Raw genomic sequence first — 14,550 nt, forward strand, 5'->3', positions numbered from 1 at the left:
ATAAAAACACACACCCTCGTGGGACCATTCCCCCTCGGGACGGGATCCACAGATTGGCGACTCTGCTGGGGAAAGAATTACCTAACTTCATAACTTTTAAAAGCTTTAGTCATTTAGGTTATAATAAAAGGGGGATAATGTGAAACAAAACACAAAAAAAATTCAAAAATTCAAAAAAACGGAAGAAAAAGAACAAAAAAAAATGTTGTTTGCTTACTTAAATAATCCATCACCTAAACTTTCAAAAAATTAATTAAAGGACTTAAGGGCATTAGATGCGAATCCCCAAATTGCACACACTTACATCACTTACATCTACACCCTTGCATATCACATTCACACACCTCCTATTTAGGCACCCGGAATGTTATCTAGCATGGTTGACTGGGAGGTCATGACCCGGTGCCTCTGTGTTAGAGAAGCATTCCACCCTTAGCCTAGTACCTTTATGGTGCGTAAACGGATCTTTTGGTTCATGTACTGCTACTCTGGACACCGGTAGAGTATATCGAACACGGATTCGCGCTAAGGGAACTCTTGGCCTTACCCCTAGTTTACCCCACACATGCATATAACACGAACATGCGTACATCACGTGTGTGTGAGCCTAGATTAGGATATCCTACCCCACTGTGTCTAGATTAGGCCGTAGTCCATCTTCCAATGGCTACGATCGGTCTTAGGAACACGAACAAAGTCATGAACCAAATCACTTGGTTCCGCTAGATTAAGGGTTAGGAATTGCGCCCTCCAAGTAAAGCAAGAGAAGAAAATGCCTTTGAGGTTGGAATAATAATCTCATTGCTCTTAGATCTAGAAAATCCCATCTCTCAATGATCAATGATTCATTGATCATGGATTGATATCCTTTAGACCATGATTCCATTTCAAGGACTCATCTCATAACTCTGGCTTAGGATTTTTATCTCCCCTGAACTAGGGGCATCTTCTTCAAGTACATCCTTAAAACCCCTAAAATGCCATTACCTTCAAGGGGCATCCCCTTTGAGGATCATGCCTCACCAATCTATTGGTTGCATTCTTTCAATGTTCAAATAAATAAGACCATCTTTTTCAATGGAAAATTTCTCAACCTCAAATGTGTGTGTAAAAATTAGTCCTTCTAGACGATGCATGTTTTTAGTGAGGAATACTATCGTGTCTAAACTTCCAATATTTTCTTTGTCAGGAGTTCTTATATTCACCATTGATCATCCAAAAGTAACTTGGACCCGAGTTTCCGCTCGTCTCTTGAGAATTTCACCGCCATCTTCTCCCACTCTCGTCTCAATGTCTGAACCTACTGGAAACCTTCAGACTCCTCGTGTTGAGGAATTGCTGATCGAACTCGCCCGTCAGATGAGCATACTTCGTGAAGAGAATAAGATCATGAAAGACCAATGGAAGGAAAAATTTGGTACTCCCACAACAAAAGGAAGGTCTATAGCAACCACATCTGAGGTCTCCCCTCAACCCAATCTGTCTCCTTTGATTATCGAAGATCAAGAGCAATATGATGAGGGAGATCGCACTCAAGTCCCTACCTCTGAAGACAAGTCCCTTGCTGAGAAATTTGAGTTGCTAATTCAAGAAGTCAAAGGGATCATGAGCCGAGAATTAAGCACTTTCAACCCAGATGATCTTACATTGTTCCCTCATGTCCGTCTACCTCCGAATTTCCAAATTCCAGATTTTGACAAGTACAATGGTACTGGTTCTCCTACTGCTCATGTGCAAATGTTCATCATACGATCGCAGTCCCAAGGTTTGAATTCAGAACAGATGGCCCAGCTCTTTCCTATCTCGCTAACCGATGTTGCACGTAAATGGTATCTGGGTTTAGACACGATGAAAGTTAAGAGCTGGAATGAGATCACCGAGCAATTCATTAAGCACTTTTCATATGATGATGGGTCTGAGGTGACTATCCGGGATCTGGAAGCAACTAAGCAGGAGCCTAAGGAAACATTTATCGCCTTTGTGAAAAGATGGAGGAAGTTGGCAACCTCAATGATGGACCGCCCTACCGAAAAGGAGCAGTGCAAGATCATGCTAAATAACCTCCTCCCCTCAATGCTTCAACACATGACACTACAGTATTGCCCTACTTTTGAACTCTTCATCAATGCTGAGACCCAGATTGAAGATGCTATGAACAAAGGAATTCTGGCCAGGACTGTTCAAGCAAAAAATGACTTCAAGAAGCCCTTCCCTCCCAATAAAGAAGTCAATAATGTTTCCTCATCCAACCAAGCCCAGAAAGCGATGGTTTCCAATTACAGCCAGGATCCTCCTAAACCTCCTATTCGGCAAAAAAGAGAATTTACTCCCTTACCTGCCCCCCCCCCTCTGCGGTTCTAAAACAATGCCTGGCCGCAAAAAAAATCACATTACCCGCCCCTCGCCCTCCCCCCGACCCTTTGCCAAAAAACTACAATCCCCGTGAACATTGCGAGTACCACCAAGGTCCCAGGCACACTACAGATCGTTGTATAGCCCTTAAACATGTTATTCAAGACTTGCTTGAGAATGATCTTCTAGTTTTTCCTCCTAAACCCAATATCACCAATAACCCTCTCCCAAACCATGCATTACCCCCACCCGCGCAAGTGGGAACGATCACCTTTGATGTTCCTAAATTTGATCCATCAACTCTAATATATGCCATTGATACCAATCCTGAGCCTTACTACTTTCGTTGGGAAGCGGTCGATGAACCAGAAGTCGCACCCTTAGTCCTAACCCATAAAACTGAACCTCCATCCCCTCTGATCTTTCAATATGATAACCTTGATCCTTTTGAGCTTCAATGTGATGAGGTCCAGCATTTTACGAGGGGAGGTAGGGTATTCAAGCCTCCTGAGCTCCGAGATGAAAACCCAGCAGCCTTGGCCAGGGAGGTAGTAGAGGATCATGTTCAAAAGAGAATTGCTGAAGAGAATGATGAGATTGTCAAACAATTGAAGAAAACTCAGGCCCACATCACAGTGTGGGGCCTACTGACGGTTTCCTGTCAGCATAGAGAGGCAGTGCTCAAAGAATTGAATGCGGTACAAGTATCAACTAAAACATCCCCGGATCAATTGGCTGACCTAGTGGCCATGGTTAGTGCCGCCAAGTCTATAACCTTCACCGATCAGGATTTGCCGCCTCAGGGTCGTGATCACATTCATGCCCTCCATGTTACCATTGTCTGCCAGGGCATGAGAATTCCCTTTGTTCTAGTTGATAATGGATCAGCCTTAAATGTTTGCCCTCTCCAGGCAGCTACCATGTTGGGTTTTGGACCCGAGAATTTCACTCCTTCCCAGCAAGGAATCCTAGCTTATGATAACACCCGAAGAAATGTCATTGGGATTCTTACCGCAGAAATCCTTCTTGGAGGTGAGAAGTTCGAAGTAGACTTCATGGTCCTTGATATCAAAACCTCATTCAATTTGCTGTTAGGCCGCCCTTGGTTGCATAAAGAGGGGGTCATTGCTTCAAGCCTTCACCAGAAGCTAAAATTCATCAAGAACAACAAGATAATCACCGTCAGAGGTGATGAAGATTTGGAAGTCACCCAAATTTCAAAAGAAAAGTCACTCCTTATCACCGGAAAAGATGTCATGCTGAATGGTTTTTCCTTGGAAATTGCACAGATCACTTGTGAAGAAGCAGCAAAAGAAATTTTTCCCATGATCATTTGCACCCTCAACCCCTCAGTCGCCAAAATGATGAAGAGGCAGGGATTTTTCCCTGGAATGGGATTGGGATGGCACCAACAGGGCATGGTGTCGTGGCCTGATGTTGAGCCTATGGAAGGAACTTTTGGCTTGGGATATAAACCTACAAACAAAGAGAAGAACCAGATGAAAGCTAAAATGATGAGAAGAAATGAAATTCGCAGAAATGGGGGTGTGATCTCGATACCTTCGTACTCATTGTCTCTAAACGGGTACTTTACCAGAAGGGGAGAAACCACTCCATACCACGGGTTTGCAGAGCCGTGGTTTGAGCCAGACACGGGAAGGATTCTTTGTGGGATTGAAATCTTCTATGACTTGGAAATACCAGAAGAGCCTCTCATCAGTACCATTGCAGAACCCCCTATCGATTGGCAGGACTACCTTACTCCAGGACTCTTGGGGTCCCTCTTTGCAGAACCAACTGAGACCACAAATACACAGGAAGATTGGCAGGATTGCTTGGCTCCAAACCTTCTGAACTCTCTCTTCCCAGGAGATTGTCTTATTATTGCAGCGATTGGAGAAGATTCTGCATATGCTAATCCTCAAAGCTTCATTGCTGCAGCTAATTGTGTCCCTTCCAACTGGAGTGCAGATCCTCTCCCTTATCCATTTGTCATTTCTGAAAATTCGGATGTTTCTATTTCTGCTTTTACTTCCATTCTAAATCTTGAGCCTGTTCAGGATAGTTTCAATAAGAATGTACTTGCTTTCGCTTCAATGAAATCTATTTCTCAGTATCCTCTTGTGTCTTCTTCTGATATTTGTGCTTCTGATAATGATAATAATCAAAGTGAACAACCTTCCTCGGAGGAGGAGGCCGACGAACCTCCCCTTGAGTTACAGCAACTGCTTAAACAAGAAAAGAAACGCCGAGCCCAGCCTTTAAAAGAAGAAACTGAAGTGATAAATATTGGTACCGAAACACTAGTTAAGGAAATACGAATCGGGAAAACACTAACTTCCATGGAGCGTGAGGAACTAGTGAACCTTCTGCAAGAGTTCAAAGAAGTCTTTGCTTGGTCCTACGAGGACATGCCAGGAATAAGCGAGGAAATCGTCCAACATAAACTTCCATTGGTACCAGGGGTAAAACCAAAAAAGCAGAAACTAAGGAGAATGAAGCCAAAATGGGTTCTAAAAATTAAGGAAGAAGTAACAAAACAGCTCGACGCAGGATTCTTACAAGTGGTGGAGTACCCTAAATGGTTAGCAAACATTGTACCAGTCCCTAAGAAAGATGGCCGAGTGCGAATGTGTGTGGACTTCAGGGATTTGAACAAAGCAAGCCCTAAAGATGACTTTCCCTTACCCCATATCGACGTCTTGATCGACAATACTGCTGGCCATGCCTTACTCTCCTTCATGGATGGCTTTTCGGGCTATAATCAAATCAAGATGGCACCCGAAGACTTGATCAAAACCTCGTTCATCACACAATGGGGCACTTACTGCTATAAGGTGATGCCATTTGGCTTGAAAAATGCAGGAGCTACTTACCAAAGAGCCGCCACCACTCTGTTGCATGATATGATTCATAAAGAGGTGGAAGTATATGTGGATGACATGATTGTCAAAGCAAAAGAAAGGGAAGATCACCTCGGGAATTTGAGAAAATTCTTCCAAAGAATCTTGAAATACCGGCTTCGCCTCAACCCAAGTAAATGTGTTTTTGGTGTTACATCCGGCAAATTGTTGGGGTTCCTAGTCAGCCAGAGGGGGATAGAAGTTGATCCTCAAAAGATTAAGGCAATCCAAGAAATGGCTCCTCCAAGGACAGAAAAGGAAATTAGAGGTTTTCTGGGAAGGATCCAATTTCTGAGCCGATTTGTAGCTCACCTAACCTCCACCTGTGAACCCATATTCAAGTTGCTGAAGAAGAATGCATCTAAGGAATGGACAGAAGAATGCCAAGAGGCCTTTGACAAAATTAAACAATGCCTATAACCACCTGTGCTTGCACCAGTAATTTCAGGGCAACCTTTGCTACTATATCTGTCAATCACTGATACAGCTATGGGTTGTATGCTTGCTCAACAAGATCCTGAAACCAAGCATGAAAGAGCCGTCTATTATTTGAGCAAGAAAATGTTGGAATACGAGCAAAAGTACACTTCTTTAGAAAAAACATGTTTAGCACTTGTCTGGGCCACCCAAAGGCTTAGGCATTACCTGCTCTCTCAGAGAGTGATACTTTTGTCTCGAATGGATCCTTTGAAATACCTTTTTGAAAAGCCTGCTCTAACAGGGAGAACCGCTAGATGGTTATTGTTGCTCTCAGAATTCGATATTACCTATGTCACTCAGAAATCTATTAAAGGCAGGGCTGTGGCTGAACAATTAGCAGAGATCCCAATAAAGGAAACTGGTATCTTGAGAATAGACTTCCCAGATGAGCAAATTATGACAATGGAGGAGGAGAGCTATGAACCTAGGTGGACCTTATACTTTGACGGTGCTTCCAACCAAAAGGGGCAAGGAGTAGGGGCATTGCTCATTTCACCCCAGAATGAACATATCCCTCTCGCTGTCAAGCTGCAATTCGAATGCACCAACAATATGGCAGAGTATGAGGCATGTATCGTGGGATTGGAAGCAGCGTCAGCCCTTGGCATTGATGAGCTTGATGCATATGGTGATTCGATGCTGATCATTTGTCAAACCAAAGGGAAGTGGAAAACCAGAGAGGATAGGCTCATCCCATACCATGAATACCTAGATGTTCTTGTGGATCAATTCAAAAACATCACATTTACTTTCTTACCGAGAGCAAAGAATCGATTTGCAGATGCTTTGGCCACATTAGCCTCCATGATAGACATACCCGATGGAAAGAAGATGAGGCCGATAACAATCCAAGAACAGTGGGTTCCTGCTCATTGTGATGTTATAGAAATAGCGGCCAGATGTCCGGATGGCCAACCATGGTTTACAGATATCAAAAACTTTATCTCAGGCCAGGGGCATCCCGCCGAAGCCTCCAGCAAAGAACGGAGAACCCTACAGAAATTAGCCTCCAATTTTGTCATATGCGGAAATGAATTGTATCGTCGGTCTTTTGATGGCATTCAACTCTTGTGTATCACAGAAGATCATGCTGCTAAGATCCTTGAGGAAACCCATGAAGGTGTTTGTGGCCCGCACATGAATGGAAAAATGCTTGCTAGGAAAATCTTGCGCCTTGGATACTATTGGCCCACAATGGAATCAGATTGTTTTGCATTTGTTAAGAAATGCTATAAATGTCAAGTACATGCCAATCTTATCCATGTACCACCCTCAGAATTGCATTCTCTCACATCACCTTGGCCATTCTCGATGTGGGGCATTGATATTATTGGAAAAATTTCACCGAAATCCTCAAATGGGCACGAGTACATTCTTGTAGCCATCGATTACTTTACCAAATGGGTCGAGGCATCCTCATATGCTTCACTGTCATCAGCATTGGTTGCCAAATTCATCAGAACCAACATTATTTGCAGATATGGGGTTCCACACGAGCTGATCTCAGATAACGGCTCCCATTTTAAGAAAGAAGTGATTACTCTCTGCCAGGAGTTCAAAATAAAGCACCACAAATCCTCGCCCTATAGGCCACAAACCAATGGAGCTGTCGAAGCCGCAAATAAAAATATTAAGGCCATCCTCAGCAAAATGTCAGAAACTTACAAGGATTGGTCTAATAAGCTTCCATATGCTCTGTGGGCCTACAGAACATCAATTCGAACCTCTACTGGAGTTACTCCTTATTCCCTGGTTTATGGGATGGAAGCTGTGTTGCCAGTTGAAATCCACATACCATCGTTGCGAGTATTAATGGGTAAATGCCAGATATCAAGAGCTAAACATGTTGGAAGAAAAGCGACTCAAAGCCTTATACCACACCCAAGGCTACCAACGCAGAATAGCAAGAGCCTTTAACAAGAAAGTTAAAATCAGAGAATTAGAGGAAGGAGATTTGGTGTTGAAAGCAAACCGGGCACCTACCTCTGACCCTAGGGGCAGGTTCAAACCGAATTGGTCAGGACCATACATTGTGGATCAAATCTTACCTGGAAAAGCCGTCAGACTCTGAGATGAGAATGGTGATATAATGGTCGAACCAACGAACCTTGATCAATTAAAAAGGTTTTACGTTTGAACACCGGAAGGCCTCCTTTGGCCGAATAAAATCCTAAAAATTATGACCCAAAAGAAAGAAGAAAAACCCCATTTTGCAAACTATTTGAGCCTAAAAATTCCTTTCACACCCTGAAACTAGGGGCATCTGCCCTGAACTACGCAAGACCTGATCCCTACACTGGGGTACGTAGGCAGCCTGGTCAACCCAGGTTCGGTCGCTTAAAAGAAAAAAGAAAAGGTTACTGTACTTGAAACAAGGGGCATCTACCCTGAACTACGCACGACTTGATTCCTACACTAGGATACGTAGGAAACCTGCTCGTTCGGGTTCGGTCGAAATTTGCAAACCTCAAGCCATTTCTTTGTTAAACCTCATCTAACCCATAAAGTCCTTCCGGTGAATAGTGTTAAGGTTCTAAACAAAAAAAAGAAAAAAAGAAAAAAAGGGGAGTCTGCAGACCTGCTAGATTGAAAACCCGCAAGGGCAGTCTAGGCAAAAATTAAGGTCATTCACCTGCTAAGTTGAAAACCCGAAAGGGCAGCTTAGGCAAAAATTAAGGTGCAAGCCCGCTGAATCGAAAACCCGAAAGGGCGGTTCAGGCAAAAGCTAGGGCATGCGGTCCGCCGAATCGAAAACCCAGAAGGGCGATTTGGTCATGGTAAGATAAGATCGAAGAAGGCAAAACTTCAAAGCAGCTCTCCAATCCAAATAGGTCAAACAAGCCAACTCTGCATTCTTGTAACTAGGGGAAACGAAACCAAACAATCTGAAAGGAGTTAGTAATAATCTGAGGAGTATTACTGAACTAGCAAAATAAGTACAAATATTTATCTATGGATAAATTCTTCTTTGAAAGGCTTGACCTGCCAAATAAAAAGATATAAATCATTCTCAGAAGCACGAATCATCTCCCCATTTTTGTTGCACTCCAGTGAAAAATTTCTAAAAATCATCTTCAGTGCACTTGCACATCTATTTCCTTATTCTTCTTCCCCCAAAGCTGCGACAAAAGAAGGAAAAAAACCAATCTTCTCCAATCAATGCAATAAGTCATTAAAACTCAAGAGAAGGAGTCCCAGAAGCAATTAAAAATAGCCGATCAAGTAAAACCCAATCCAGACAGGGTAGATACATGAAAGCAGAATCAGCAGAACCAGCAAAACCATCAAAGCCCAATCCAGACAGGACAGTTCACAGTCAAGCAATTCAGCAGAACCAAAAATAATACCGGTTCACTTAATGAATTCCAGATGTGGTTTCCTTGGAAATAATGTACCCCTACATCAACAGAGAATTCAATAAAATCCAAGTTTGTTACGAAAACTTTTGTAAAATCCGTTTGTGCATTTTTCCGCAGTAACAAGAAACAATCAGTCATTGCAAGATCTCTCAAGGTTTAGTACATCCAAGCTATTTTCACCCGGCCATCTAGGCCAATCCTCTTTGATTCCCGTCTCGTTGACCCCCAGTCTCGCTGGCCCTCGTCTCATTAACAGACAGGCCTTTTCCGCAGACAGGTCAATTTCGTAGACAGAATCAAATTCCTTTTGTCTCCCGTCTCGCCGACCCCTAGTCCCGCTGGCCCTCGTCTCATTAACAGACAAGCCTTTTCCGCAGACAGGTCGATTTCACAGGAAAATCAAATTTTCGTTAACCCCCATCTCACTAATTCAGCTGCACCTCAAAATCTGACCTGAGTTGCACCCACACCGCCTGCACCTCAAAATCTAACCTGAGTTGCACTCGCACCCGCCTGCACCTCAAAATCTGACCTGAGTTGCACCCGCACCCAGCTGCACCTCAAAATCTGACCTGAGTTGCACTTGCATTTACCTGCACCTCAAAATCTGATCTGAGTTGCACCCGCACCCAGCTGTACCTCAAAATCTGACCTGAGTTGCACTTGCATCTACCTGCACCTCAAAATCAGACTTGAGTTGCACCCGCACCCGCCTGCACCTCAAAATCTGACCTGAGTTGCATCCGCACCCAGCTGCACCTCAAAATCTGACCTGAGTTGCACCCATCACCCACCTGCACCTCAAAATCTGACCTGAGTTGCACCCGCACCCACCTGCACCTCAAAATCTGACCTGAGTTGCACCCGCACCCACCTGCACCTCAAAATCTGACCTGAGTTGTACCCACTCCCACCTACCCCGATCATCATCATTTCAATCATCCATAATCATCAGCCACGCTTTCATCGTCCCATCTTGCATCATTAGGATAGAAAAGTATGTTGCATAAAAAAATAATAAAATCACAAAAAATTCTGCATTTAGGATTGCATTGCATTGGGGGGTATCGGGTTGTTTTGTTCGGAATATTTCATCAAAATTGCCATAGAAATACAAATTGATACATCACATCGTCCATCTGAATTGGGCTATTGTCAGTTAAAGTTCCACAAAATGAGAATATCTCTTTAGCTTTGGCGTGCGGTTACTAGGTAACCTTTGCCAAAGAGGGGCATCTGTAGACACCCTCATTTTGCTACATTTCAACCAACAATAACCTAATATATTGATCCATCGAATTTCACTGGTAAAATATGCATCCTCACATTCTCTGAAAACCAAAATAATAAAGAGATGTACCTGGTAAACCGATTAGATCCGAAAAAATGGAAAAATGCCCTGATTGGTGACTTAGAGTGTTAAATCCATGCAAGAGTCCCTCTATCATGGATTTATATGTTTTAAGGCATTAATATCTCGATCTGACTTTACAGATCATCAATCGGGACAAAATAAGCTAGGGTCACCTCACAGCCCGGACCCTGATTCCATTATGAGACCCGATTTCCGTAAATCGTCAGATCGAGGGCTGATTTTCAACATGGGTGTCTTTCTTTACTAAGAATTTGTGATCATTTATTCAAATTAATATCAATCAAGGTCGATCTCAAATTTGGATTAAACATTGGGTCACTTTTATTAAGCAAAAATCCAGTGAAAAGTTACGGAGCAAGGCAGGACGAATGAGATCCGTCGAAATTATCCCATTAAATCATCGATAACAAAATATTTTAATATCTTAATTGGCTTTGATATCTTGGTTTAAAGGGTTTAATCGTTGATCCAAGATTGATTGAGTCGGTTGGTTCGTTTGGATCACCGATTTACCCAATCTCTAGAAAAGCGATTTGCCGATGGAGATCGATAGCTCTCATTGGTCGAAAATTTCAAAATCAGTATTTCTATGGCAATATTAGGCTTAAATGAAAGAGAAAAAATCAGGGATTCCAAAGGTGAAAGAATTATCGGAATCGGATGCCAACATCTCCGGAAAACGACATTTTTTTGTTTTCAAGAGAGTTCTCCCTCCTCACCCTCTCTCTCCTCTCACCACACGTTTTCCCAAGCTTGGGAAAACGTGGCTTGTTTCCTCCTCCCCTTTTGTTTAAAAATTTTGAAATAAGTTTGGGTTAATTTTACAACTTTGGAAAGATACATGTATAGCAAGATTTTTGGTTAAAAGATTCACTTGAGGTTGAAAAGGACACCTTTAAATCTTCCCAAATCAAAACTTGCTTGATTTTTCTCCAAGAATACACGTTTTGGATTATGCAAAAAGAATGTTACCAAATTTCCCAAGATTCCTCCTACCCACTTGCTTTTCACTTTCTCACCATAAAATTGCTAATATTCTCATATCTCTCATATTTTGAGCAACATGTTAAGTGCCATCATCCCAGCCATCCAAAACCTCCTAATAATTCCAAATCCAATCACAACCCTACACCTCTTCCCAAACACATTGGTAACTTTTGCCATCCCATTCTCCTATGAATACCCTCTCATCCCACCATCCCAAAAAAACGGAAGAACCCCTCTCTTAGAAAATTCGTCCCTCTCCCTCATCTCTTCAAGGGTTCGGCCCTCTTTGCCGGATCGGTTGATTTTATAGGCTGGGTGGTAGATATATATCAAAAGCGGTCATTATCAAGCAAGGAATCATCTTCAAGGAATTAACATCAAAGAAAAACACAAAGTGGGTCTTCAAAGAGGTAGGCATTTATTTAAATTCTATGTAGGGTCTGTTTTCATGCATATCTTTTATTTTAAAAGAAAAACCATGTTAGGAAGCATCTAGGATTAATCTTTAATCATATTCTTTTTTATGGTAGACTTTGAAGTTATGCATGTTTCCCTCTTCTCTTAACCCATCTTCTCTTCATTTTTATTTTTCCCTAAGGGTCAACATCTATTCCCTCTCAATCCTAGCCCCAACAGCTTACCCAACCCAACAGACCCCATGCTTAGCCAACTAAACCCAACTCAACCCGACTCCAACCCGGACCTACACCAAAAGGCACCCCAAACCCAAGTTGCACGCCCAACCCCGCATCCTAAGCCCGCACCCTAAACCCGCACTCCTATGCCACACCCCTAAGCCGTACCAAACCCATGCCCAAACAGCACCCCACTCCATGCCCAATTAGCATCAACCTCACACCCAAATGCTGCCCCCTCAACCATCAACCCAATCCCATTCGGATATCCCATCACATGAGCATCAGCCCTTGTATGAAATATCCATCCCTAACCTAAATATTATTTGACCGAACCCTTTCCTATAGCTTTTGGCCAAACACCACAGCAAGCCATGTCCCCATACCCAAACAACATGCTCCCCTCCGTGTATCCCATCATAATGATGACATCCCATCCAAACCACATACCCCTGGTAGTATGCCCCATACCCCATTATATACATGCCAATTCCCATAATTTCATTCCCATCGGACCCTTGTGCCTCACCCCACAGCCCACGACTATATCATGCCCATGCTCCCATGGCATGCCCCAACAGCCCATGCTCCCCTGACATATATCCAACAGCCTCATGCAATGCCCTCTATCCAGATAACATTCTACTATATCCCATCTAACCCAATCCCAAACCAAAGCCAACCTAACCCAAGTTGAACCCAACCCAACCCAGCCATACGCCCAATCCAACCCAACCTCACCTTGAGCCGTACCCCAAACCCAACCCAGCCATAGGCCCACCTAATCCATAATTCCTGACCCACGCCCAACCTAACCCAACCAAACCCAACACCGGTTCAGCCCCAACTCGGACCCACAACCCTACCCCAACCTGGTTCAGCCCCGAATCGGTTCAACCCAATCCAACCAACTCAATCCAATCAAATCAACCGCCCAACCCTTACCCCTACCTATACCCTCAAACCTACAGCCCTCGCACCCTCTCCCCACTCACACAAACAGCGCCCTACCCCTCCCTCATCGCCCAACAGCCCCATTCCCAAGCACGACTTGGGTTCACCCCTAACCAATCCAACCCGAACCGTACCGCCCGAACCCCAACCTGGATCAGCCCGGTCCATCCCAACTCAACCCGACCCTAACTCGTGACCTTAACCCATACAGTTCATTCAACCCAAACCGGATTCCACCCCAACCGTTCCAACCTGGATCTAACCCAAGCCCAATCCGACTCATTCTGGTTCAGCCCAAACCCAATCCGACTCAACCAGGGTCAACCCCAACCCACACGGATCAGCCTTTACCTGGTTCAACCTCGTCCCAACCCGGTTCAGCCCCAACCCAACCCGGTTCACCCTGTCCCAACCTGGTTCAGCCCCGTCCCAACCTGGTTCAGCCCCAACCCAACTTGGTTCAACCTGTCCCGACCCGGTTCAACCCCGTCCCAACCCAATTCAGCCCCAAGCCAACCCAGTTCAGCCCCGTCCCAACCCGATTCACGCTGTCCCAACCCGATTCAACCTCGTCCCAACCCAGTTCGGCCCCAACCCGGTTCAACCCCAACCCAACCCGGTTCAGCCCAACCCAATTCAGCCCCAAGCCAACCCAGTTCAGCCCCGTCCCAACCCGATTCACGCTGTCCCAACCCGATTCAACCTCGTCCCAACCCAGTTCGGCCCCAACCCGGTTCAACCCCAACCCAACCCGGTTCAGCGCCGTCCCAACCCGGTTCAGCCCCGTCCCAACCCGGTTCCTCCCCGTCCCAACCCGGTTCAGCCCCGACCTAACCCGGTTCATCCTATCCCAACCCGTTGCAACCCATTCCAACCAGACTTGACTCAACCTACCCGGTCCAACATGGACCCAACGTGAGTCCGGACCGAACCGGATTCAACCCGAGTCACCCCGAGTCAGCCCAAGCCAACCCGAACCTAGAGTGACCCCACCTGAGTCATGCATTTATACCCAACCCAAGTTACACCCTGTTGTTCCAAACCGAATCTCACCCCTAGACCGAACCGAATTGCTTTACCCAATCCTTAACCAAGTGACGCTCCCTTCAAGTTGCACCTCACCACAGCCCAAACCCCCATTCACTTGGCCGAATTTCCTAAGCTCATCCGTCGAACTCTCAAATCTAATTCCTCGAATATAGGAGACTCCTTGTCCAATTCTTTGGAGCCCAATTCCAAGTTCCAATCCCAAATCTAAGGTTCTAAGCCAAAGTTCCAGTTCAAGTACCGATCCCAACTCCCAATTCCATCTTCAAGATCCAACCCCCTTCCAATGGAACTACGTGTGGCTTGATCCCCACCATGGGGTACGTAGGCAACTTGGCACTCCCAAGTTCATTCGCACCTTTCTCCATCCTTCTCGTTCCCCTACACCCTTCTTCATCCCTTCCATTCCCCCATTCACCCTTTCCTTAAACCCTTTTTGCATGTTAAATGTTTCCTTT

General features: G+C 44.6%; 2 protein-coding genes across 2 annotated transcripts; both read left to right on the forward strand.

Annotated features, from left to right (window-relative positions):
- The first annotated feature begins 1,290 nt into the window (after window positions 1–1,290).
- On the forward strand, window positions 1,291–5,675 carry LOC143888243 (uncharacterized). The gene is made up of 2 exons (XM_077392605.1): window positions 1,291–2,309; window positions 2,474–5,675. The coding sequence occupies exons 1-2, from the start codon at window positions 1,291–1,293 to the stop codon at window positions 5,673–5,675; spliced, it is 4,221 nt and encodes a 1,406-aa protein (XP_077248720.1).
- A 69-nt stretch (window positions 5,676–5,744) lies between these two features.
- Window positions 5,745–7,652, forward strand: LOC143888245 (uncharacterized). Its single transcript, XM_077392606.1, has one exon. It carries the CDS (start codon window positions 5,745–5,747, stop codon window positions 7,650–7,652), a length of 1,908 nt encoding a protein of 635 aa, XP_077248721.1.
- Window positions 7,653–14,550: the final 6,898 nt, after the last annotated feature.

The sequence above is a fragment of the Tasmannia lanceolata genome, unplaced genomic scaffold (assembly GCF_043159265.1).
Source record: "Tasmannia lanceolata isolate RefF3 unplaced genomic scaffold, GAP_Taslan_0.1 ptg000012l, whole genome shotgun sequence".
Classification (NCBI taxonomy): Eukaryota; Viridiplantae; Streptophyta; class Magnoliopsida; order Canellales; family Winteraceae; genus Tasmannia; species Tasmannia lanceolata.

Coding starts and splice junctions, on each gene's coding strand:
- LOC143888245 (XM_077392606.1), top strand. CDS start 5,745: ATGGGTTGTATGCTTGCTCAACAAGATCCTGAAACCAAGCATGAAAGA.
- LOC143888243 (XM_077392605.1), top strand. CDS start 1,291: ATGTCTGAACCTACTGGAAACCTTCAGACTCCTCGTGTTGAGGAATTG. Junction 2,310..2,473: donor CCTCCTAAACCTCCTATTCG/GCAAAAAAGAGA, acceptor CCAAGGTCCCAG/GCACACTACAGATCGTTGTA.